Here is a 9,833-nt window from a genome sequence, read left to right on the forward strand (position 1 = left end):
AATCAGTTCCACCTGTTTTGGAGACAACAGGTGTGGAGCCAGTTTACAGGTGAGGTCCTGTGAACAGACAGCTGCTCCCTCCTTCATCCCTCCTTCATCCTTTCTTCATCCTTCCTTCATCCCTCCTTCATCCTTCTCCTCCAGTTCTCCTCCTTCCTGGGAGCTTGAGGAGGCACCTGTAGCCCATTCAGGTCGTACAGGTGGTCACTTCCATACCTGCAGTGTGAGGAGCCACCAGGTGTCTCTTCCTGGTTAATAACATCATGGTTCTTAGTCTTATAAACACAAATCAAAGTATATGAAAGTGAAACCTACATTTAATGAAAAATAAAAAATGAAGTGCAGCTTTTTTGCATAATTGAATATGAATTACAGGGAAAAAACTAGTCTCTTATTTATGTTCTTGTATTATTTAAACTTCTGTTGTTTGCACCTGATCCTTTACAAGTAAAACAAAGATGCTATAAGAAATATTGTCTGAATATGTGAAGTATTTAAAAACAAAAAACAAATTATCTGGACATTTCTTCCACCTCTGATGTGTGTGTGTGTATAAAAAAACATTTTTGGGCCCTCTGGGTTACCGTAGGTAAGAGATTTGACCAGAGAAGAAAATGCGAAACAAGAGAACTCACTACCCTCTCACTTCCGCTTTTGCTTTTCTTTGCTCCGAGAAATCTTTCTCGTTTTGTTTTTTGCAGTATTCTTTAAATATCTTTATTTTTCACTCCATTTATATGTTAAAAACCGAGACTTATTACCTATTTAGTGTTCGCTACGATTAACCCAAACTGCTTGTGGGCTGAAATGATGGATGCGGTGATTTAATTCAGCTCGTTTTGTGTCTTTGGCGGATGAGGAGGTGCCGTGATTTGTTGTAATGAGCTGTTTGTGCACCAACGCGAGATGAGGAGGGAGTCCGTGAGGAGAGGGCCTGCATGAAACTGTATTTATGTTATGTTGGACTCACTGGATGCGGTTATCTGTCCTATAACGACGTCCGTCCGCTGATTACTCCCCCCCCTCCAAGTCATTTGTTGAACATCGGCTTTACGAGCGCTCCGCTATGTGTTGCTGTCGCTTTGACGTGAGGAGGGTGAGTGTTGAAGCTGCCTGTCGTTTTATTTTAAGTTAAAACAGAAATTCAGCTCCACCAGGACAGTTTATTTTCTCTCTCTGTGATGTTTAGTCAGCAGCTGGGCCACCAGCACCACAACACAATTAAGCTAACCTCAATTACACCGCGTCATTAACCATTAACTGCACAGGACGCTCGTTAAAAATTAACCAAAACACACAAACCAAGTTATAGTATTAAATCCAATCAACTGGAACCCGACTATTTGGTTAATTATCACCTTAAAATTAATGTTTTAGTGGCAGGTTGAATGACCGTTAACGTTAGCTTTCACATCTAAACCAGGAACGCAACAGCTAACGTTAAGCTAGCTAAACAAAACATGGAAATATTATAAAAATATGTTGGTTAAACATATTTACCAAGTATCTTAAAGGATGTTTTAGCTGTCTGTTACGAGTCAGCAGCATTATTGTCTGTAATATGGCCTGTAGTGATAAACTGTATATATATTTATGTGATAAATCTTATTTAATCCTAGAGATGTTGAGCAGAGATCAATAAAAGGACCACTTTGACTATTTTTATCTGTATTTCTATGTAGATAGATTATTTAACCTGTTGAAAAATACTCCACACATGTATTTTTGTTTGTTTTTTGATTTAAAGTTGCATCTCCTCCATCTCCCACATTAAAAATCCAGATTATATGAATATGCAAATATTGTCCTTTAGCCATTTTAGCCCAGAGGTGTGTTGTATAGGTCATTGAAAGCACCACGCAGGCTGTTTTCATCCTTATTTCTATGTAGATGTCATACAGATGTACCATCAACAATATTTAACCAGTTTATTTGAATCAGAATCAGCTTTTATTGGCCAAATATGTGAACACATGCAAAGAATATGACTTTGGTTTTTCCGCTGCTCTCTTTTATTTACACATAAACAGACAACAAAGGGAGACGAGCAACAAAGCTGAACCAAGTAAACAAGTAAACACACATTTAACCTAAGCAAAAAAACCAGTTAAAGACACTCCACACATATAATATTGGCTCTGATGTGTGTTTTTCTCCTCTTAAAGTTTGATTACAATGTTGAAATGGTTGAAAAATGACATCTACTCCTTCTCCCTCATTGAAAATCCAGATTATATGAATATAATACATGCAGTGATTCTTCTCTGCAGACGTTTTGCCTCATTTCTTTGCTCAAATGTCTGTTTTCAGTGCAGTAGGGTTTTTCATGTAGCTACACGTCTTAAATTCTTTTGAAAACAAAAGTGCAGATTTTGGCAGGCAGATAAAACTGGATCTGAAAACCAGGGAAGATCTTAATTAGAGTGTAACATCAGATGTAGCTGTGAATGAATGAATGAATGAATGAATGAATGAATGGAGCCGACCTGCTGATTACAAACATGTATTTGTGCATATTTTCTAACTGTTTTGTACATGAATGATCATCACATGTAGTAGCATAGAGACGTGACTGAACTTTAATGCTGTGGTCCATTTAACACTTGATTTGCATCACTGAGAAGCTGTTAATTGATATATTGGATGATATTGCTGATGTATCAGTACTAACACATATTGTGGCCAATACATATGATGAAGTTACAGTACAGAAATGAGAGACTGGATTGGAAACAGCACTTACACACTTTCTAACCATAAAATGTCCTACGTATTAGTTAGTTTGCAGTCACTTACTATGGACCATGTACAATGTAATTCATACAGATGCTTAATTAACATCACTTCTTGTCCATCGTTAATTTTCTCAGCTAGAGGGAGGCACGTCCAGGACACCATGAGTCCTCCAGCTCTGCCCGTGGTCTTCTGCTGTTGTCACAGGAAAATCTGGTTGCATTCAGCAGCCAGAGCGCCCACAGATCTCTGCTTTCCGCCCAGTTATTGTCCGCCTCTGGTTGATGCTATGGGAGGACGATCATAATGAATAGATACACCACCATCAGGCAGCTCGGGGATGGCACCTACGGCTCCGTCATCCTCGGCCGCAGTCTGGAGTTAGGAGAGCTGGTTGCCATAAAGAAGTGAGTATCTGTGAGGATTAGGAGAAAAAGGCGAGCAGGTGTGGGCTTTTGTTTTGAAATTATTAGACTATAAAGAGACTGCTTTGCAATTTTATGTCAATTTTCAACAAATTGGTTTATATGAAAAAATGTTTTTCAGAATGAAAAGAAAATTCTACTCTTGGGAAGAATGCATGAACCTTCGTGAAGTCAAGGTGAGTTTAATTTTCATTTCATTTGAAAAACCCAAAGTCAAACAGTCTTTTCTCTTAAGGTTAATTAAAGGCACATTTTACATCTTTGATTTGGGAGAAAACCGTCAGTGTTTATGATGTACTGTTATTCATTAGCTTGTTATCAGAGCAGCACAAATATATTAATATTATATTAAATATACAATATTGGGTGTGAAATAACACTGGCCTGCTGTATTACTGGTTAATCTTAAATCTTAAAGAGTAGGAGAAGTAATACAACAGCCAAATCATAGACTGTATATAAGAAGTGTGACGCCCATCGGTTTGTGGACCTCCATTTTTTTTAAATGCAGTTTTTATTTAATTCTCAACAATAATACAATATATGCACTTTGTAAAGTTCTTTCTGCTGTATAAAATGTTATCACACATATTCAAATATTAAATAGACCACAGATATTTATGATTATATACTCGTTTACAAAATATGAGCAGATCAAATAAAGTGAAAATGAAGCCAAATAAATAAATAGAATACAATTAAATGATGCTTGTCATCAAGAGTAAATGTGACACATGTATGAGGAGAGAACGAGACCAAGATGGCCGATATCTCGTTGTAGCACCACACGAAGGGCATCAAACACCTCACCTGTGGACAGATGTTTCGAAGCCTTGGTTTGAATTTACAGGTTTTATTGGTTGTCGCCATCTTGTTTTTTGGAGCCAGAAGTTCCTGAAAGCTCTCCTCTGATTGGTTAGTCACGACATAGTCCCGCCCTAAAGCCCTTCTCCTGCTTCCTGGTTCATTTTCCTCTAAATAATTTACTAAATGAGCGTCATGCTTTGTTTAGGTTAAACAGCGAATGAGATCATGAACTCATCAGGAAAATGTTTACCGAGCTAATAAATCAAGAGAGAATTTCCTCATTGACTTCCATCTAATCAGACTTCTGTTTGGAGCCAGCGCAGGTTTGAGGCTCTTCAGCTTCAGCTACGTCCACTTCTCTATACAGTCTATGAGTTTCTGTTCCAGTTGTGATATAGAAGATGTGGGCCACGTTTCACCGAGCGTCTTCATAAACGTGACTCTAAGCAGACAGATTTTAAGGAACTGAATCTTGTAGCATTAGAGGTCCTTGAAGGCATCACTGAATGTAAACATAACTTCTGTTTGGGCCCCTTTGAGGCTGTTTAAGGTGGTCAAGAGTCGATATTAGTTACAGTTATGTTTTTATTAATTCAGCATGACGAGGTCTCCCAGCGATGTTACAGTCATGCTGTGTAGGATTTTAGAGTTTCACACTTCGCAGCACCCTGTGGTAACATGAATAAAGACTCTTTCGCAGGCCAGTAAAAGCATCAAAGTGCAAACACCAAATAATCCCGTGTAATGTCTAATGTCACACGTGCTGTCACCTGTTTTGACACAGTTTGATGTTTGTTACTGTCCAAATTTCCTCACAGCTCAAAGTCACACAGCAGCTCTAAGAGTAGAAGGTGATTCTTGTGTGCTGTTGGTTTTCGGCTCTGGTTCCCATCCCCGACCCCCGACCCCTCTCCCCCCCCCTACAGCTACACTAGAGCTTGACCTTAACGCAGCAAAACATGTGTAGACCGCGCTGGTACTCTTGAGTGCTGCTAATTAGATTATAATGAGAGCATGTCACAGCATAAGTGATCAAAGCCCCATTACTGCCCCCTCCCTTACTAAAATTTAGCATGGTTAAACCTGTATCATCCCAGCGCATGGGACAAGTGTATATTTCTCCATCCTGCTTTCTATTTCTCTATATTTATTTAGATTTTTTTAATTTAAATTGTAAGCATAAATCCCACCTTTGCAGCATTTACCCCTAAACTACATTATTAGCCATGTTTTAATGAGCAGGTTATGTTTTCTAGTTATAGGGCGTGCTTTTGAATGTGCTGCAGTGACCTGTGTGTATTGTCCAGCATGGTTAGATTTACTTTCTGCCTACTACAATTTATTTATTTATCCGTTTCTAAGCATTTTGTATGTTCTTACATTGGTTTTTCTTCATCGTTTCAGTCCTTAAAGAAACTCAACCACGCTAATGTGATCAAACTCAAGGAGGTAATTCGAGAAAATGATCACTTGTACTTTATATTTGAGTACATGAAGGAAAATTTATATCAGCTAATGAAAGACAGGTGAGTGTAATTGTTACTTGTTGCATTATTAAATCCATAAATGCTTCCAGTTTGCTGACTGTTTGTTTCTTGCTTGCAGGACTCGGTTGTTTCCTGAATCCGCTGTAAGAAATATCATGTTTCAGATACTACAGGGGCTGGCATTCATTCATAAACATGGTACGTCTGTTCACAACTCCAGGGTCCTGGATTAAATGCACCATTTGAGCCAAGACGGTCATGCAGTGTGTCTTTTTATTTTTTTTTTTTAAGGGTTTTTTCACAGGGACATGAAGCCTGAGAATCTTCTGTGCATGGGCCCAGAGCTGGTGAAAATAGCCGACTTTGGTCTCGCCAGAGAGATCAGATCTCGACCGCCGTACACGGACTACGTCTCCACTAGATGGTGAGTTTCTGTCGGAGTAAATATGACACACCTAGACTTGAAAGCTTGTCGGTAAGTCCTACTGCCCCCTCTCTTTGGACCAGGTACCGAGCCCCGGAGGTGCTCCTCAGATCCACATCCTACAGCTCACCCATAGACCAGTGGGCAGTCGGCTGCATCATGGCAGAGCTTTACACCCTCAGGCCTCTTTTCCCAGGCTCCAGTGAAGTAGACACCATATTCAAGATTTGCCAAGTGTTGGGAACACCAAAGAAGGTAACGCTTTTGCTGAATGTGCGAGTATTTAACCTGCACACTTTTCTGGGAATAACTGAAATATGTCAATAATGAGTGATATGTAATAGAAATATATTTGTGTCCAGCAGTGCAGGTATTCGTCCTACGTTACAGGTGACCCCTCACTAGTTTTACTACGACGACTTTTACTGTTAGTGTGAACAGGGTTTCTTTCTTTCTTCTCCCTCTAGAATGACTGGCCAGAGGGATACCAGCTGGCGAGTGCTATGAATTTCCGGTGGCCTCAGTGCGTTCCCAGTAATCTGAAGACGCTGATCCCGAATGCCAGTGCTGAAGCCATCCATCTGATGACAGACCTGCTCCAGTGGGATCCCAAGAAGAGACCAGCTTCAGCCCAGGTAGTGTCTGATCTGCCCCAGGTCTGGTATTTCCACTGCAGTCACAGCTGAGAGTGACTGCTCATGTTGTTTGTGCGCTCTCAGGCTCTCAGGTACTCGTACTTCCACGTGGGCCAGGCTTTGGGCACTCCTCAGCAGATCCTGGAGCAGGGCCGACCTCAGCCGGCCCTTGTGCCGCTGCAGGCTCCCTTACAGACACAACAGCAACCCCTGCTGCTGAAGCCCGTGCCCCCCTCCCAGCCTCCGCCCCCCAACCAGCACTGCTCCCCGTCCCGGCCGCTCCAGCAGATCCAGCCCTCCCCCGTGTCTGCGGCTGCCCAGGCGGCAGCGTACCAACGCCACACCGAGCTGGTGCGAGAGCAGCAGCAACCGAAGCACATCCTGAAGCGGGAACAGACCGAAGGAACGCCGCAGAGCCATCTTCCTTACATTGTTGACAAGAGTCTCCAGAGCAAGGTGAGGAGTGTGCGGCCTGGATACCAACACCAGCACTGGGAATTCAGTATCTGTTCCCCACGGTACCTTTTCTCAGTACTTTACTCTCTTTTTAACAACAAAAATGTGATCTCAGTTGTAAAAAACAAGTCCAAACTTCTCAATTTCAGTTTTGTTTTTCATTTAGAACATTTTACACGCCACACAAAGTAAACCTTCTTCCTGCAGCGAGACTTTTCTGCATCAAGGTTTGAAAAGGTTCAGCTCTCTATTGCCTTGACTGTCAGAATCAAACAAGCTGCAGGGGAGTCGTAGATTTGCTTTTCTTACTCTGTAACACAGACTGTAGCCTCCTCTCTCTGACCCACAGGCGCCCTCAGGTACTGGAGTTTAGCTCCAGTTGATTTAACGTGAATTAACCTTCAAAGTACCAACGTCTAGTATTAATTATATAACTGTTAAATTGAAAGTATTCTTCAAATGCTGTTGTTCTCTTAGCAAACAAGACAGGAGTCCGAAAACTCGAACCTGCTGAGCTATCAGGTGAAACCTAAAGGAGGGCGGCGGCGTTGGGGCCACGGCACAGGACACCTGAAGGGAGACGAGTGGGACGACTATGAAGAAACCGATCTGACGTCCATAAGTATTCTTGGGAAAAGTAACTTCTCCACCGGGAAGTCGAGGCAGGGGGAGGACGCCCTGAGCAGGTGAGGTCACCATCTGCCGTCTTTTTAGCAACGACAGTTCAGCGCCGCGAATATTATCACAAACATTAGTTCTATATTATCACAAACGTTAGTTCTACCTTCTTGTCCTCATCAAATGCTTTCTGTATTTCAGATATGGAAATGTTCTGGATTTCAGTCGACCCAAAGGAAAAGAAGATGGACCTTTGAACCTGAACAAGTCTGCAGCCTACCAAGAGCCATCAAGAGCCGCCTCTGCTAAACAGCACTACCTGAGGCAGTCCAGATATTTACCTGGTAAAAGATACTCCAGAACTTAGTTTAATCCAAGTAAATCCAGAGTGCTTTTGTCCACAGGTGCTTTTTTAAACAGCAATTCCTCAAATTAACTCTTGACAAGACAAACGTGTTGAATTAAAACCATTGAAGCTGACTGAGATGTTTCCATATGTGTTCTTTTGACGTCTTTAATATTAATCTACAATGTAGAAAACAATGATACTGTATTTCTTATCCTCAGGCATTAGTACAAAGAAGAACGTGGCCATAAATGCCAGTAAAGACCTCTCCGGTAGCCATCTTTGGGGCAACAGCAGTATTCCTTTTGGAGGGACTCTGCCCAGCAGGGGCGCTCATGGTAACCTAACCAGGACATCTTCCTCTGTAACCTCACTGGAGTTCTCTGCAGCTTCTCACCGTTGTTTGTTTTCAGGCACAAACACGATCCCCGGCGGATACATGCCGTCGTTTTACAAAAAGGACCTCGGTTCGGCCGGTCTCAGAGGACATCAGGGTCCTTCAGTGGAATCAACAGCATCAAGTGAGGACGGCCTCCAGAGCTTCCAGCGTAGAGCTCCACTCGACCCTGCCGACGTTTGTTAATCACTGTGTATTTGTCGCTTTTAGATTATGCAACGTGGCAGTCTGGCCGCAGTCAGATGAACACCGCCGCCAACATGCCAACGGCCAACAAGAGCGCCGCCGGTCTGCTGCCGCGCCCGCCGGTCCAGTCGATCCACGGGCGAACAGACTGGTCTGCCAAATACGGACACCGCTAGTGGCCTCCCAGGAGCTCTGCGCTGTGCTCCGAAGGACTCTTTCACCTCCAAAGAGTAGGCCTAGTTGTTTTATAGTTAAATCTGTACATACATCCTACACAGCAATAAATTGTTTTTCATTACGCGTACTGTGGATGTTGTGAGTTGTAAAATATCTCAGTGTTTGCGGCCGACCAGAATCTGAGCCCACGTTTGCTCCTCAGTATTTAATTTTGTATTTCCGTAACATGACCGCTGTCCTGCAGAGGGCACAGCTGCACCTTCAGTTTTCTATCACTGAATGTTGTTCACCAACCTGTAAAACATAATATGCATATTACAAGTTTATGAAGACTGCACTGTGACCTGTGTTTGGCTGACTAATTACTTTGCCTCTGTACAGTCCAGTCTGTTTGTTTTAAGGTGGTATCCCTGACAATCAGGTAACTTTTATTTGTGCGTTGTATGTTTTTAATGAAATTCAAGGCAGTGCTTTAATTTCAGTCAAATGAATACAATGCAAATGTTTGCCATGCTTTGTTCCACATGTTAAATGAACCAAGATTGCCAGTTATTGATTATAATTAAACGTTTGACTGGGTACTGACATGTTGTGGTATTTTTCAGGAGTGTTGAAAAACGGGGAAAAAAGGTTTTCAGGCAAAAACAAAAACAAAAAAAAGCTGGATCCGTCTCTCTCTGTATTCAGGGAGCGTCCGGTCCAGTTTGATGTCCAGGTGCACACTCATGAAAGGGTCCAGGGTGTAACGCAGCCTTCATTTTTAACAATATCGGAGAATAAACATCATCATGCACACTTTATAATGAATTATAATGAAAATACAGCAGGTTTGAGTAGTGAAAGAGGCTGACGGCCACGTGCATGTGTCTGATGCTTGGATATATATTTATGTATGTGTATATATATATCTATATATCTAGATAAGATAAGACTTTATTGATCGAAATTTGCATGTTACAACAGCAACAGAGGCAGGGGGAAGATAGGCATAAATAGAAAAAATAAGCAATAGAAGGAAAAAAGGACAAAAAAGCCTGATAAAAATACAACAACAATAATTAAAATTTACACTAAAAACACGAAAAATACAGTAACATGAGTAAGGTGAGTTGAAAAATAAATAAATGATTATTGCACATTCA

The 9,833-nt window shown here is 41.6% G+C and overlaps 1 protein-coding gene across 1 annotated transcript; it reads left to right on the forward strand.

Moving 5' to 3' along the window:
• Positions 1-1,038: 1,038 nt before the first annotated feature.
• LOC139210763 (serine/threonine-protein kinase ICK-like) lies at positions 1,039-9,263 on the forward strand. The gene is made up of 14 exons (XM_070840910.1): positions 1,039-1,096; positions 2,871-3,140; positions 3,280-3,334; positions 5,370-5,491; positions 5,571-5,650; positions 5,744-5,876; positions 5,960-6,131; positions 6,344-6,511; positions 6,596-6,967; positions 7,445-7,653; positions 7,787-7,929; positions 8,153-8,269; positions 8,345-8,452; positions 8,539-9,263. The coding sequence occupies exons 2-14, from the start codon at positions 3,040-3,042 to the stop codon at positions 8,688-8,690; spliced, it is 1,932 nt and encodes a 643-aa protein (XP_070697011.1). The 5' UTR covers positions 1,039-1,096; positions 2,871-3,039; the 3' UTR covers positions 8,691-9,263.
• The last annotated feature ends 570 nt before the right edge of the window (positions 9,264-9,833 follow it).

This window comes from Pempheris klunzingeri, chromosome 12 (genome assembly GCF_042242105.1).
Source record: "Pempheris klunzingeri isolate RE-2024b chromosome 12, fPemKlu1.hap1, whole genome shotgun sequence".
NCBI lineage: Eukaryota > Metazoa > Chordata > Actinopteri > Acropomatiformes > Pempheridae > Pempheris > Pempheris klunzingeri.

Excerpts from the sequence above, each read along its gene's own strand:
- LOC139210763 (XM_070840910.1), top strand. The coding sequence starts at position 3,040 with ATGAATAGATACACCACCATCAGGCAGCTCGGGGATGGCACCTACGGC. Across the intron at positions 5,492-5,570 it reads TATCAGCTAATGAAAGACAG|GACTCGGTTGTTTCCTGAAT; the intron begins GTGAGTGTAATT and ends TCTTGCTTGCAG. Across the intron at positions 6,512-6,595 it reads AGAGACCAGCTTCAGCCCAG|GCTCTCAGGTACTCGTACTT; the intron begins GTAGTGTCTGAT and ends GTGCGCTCTCAG.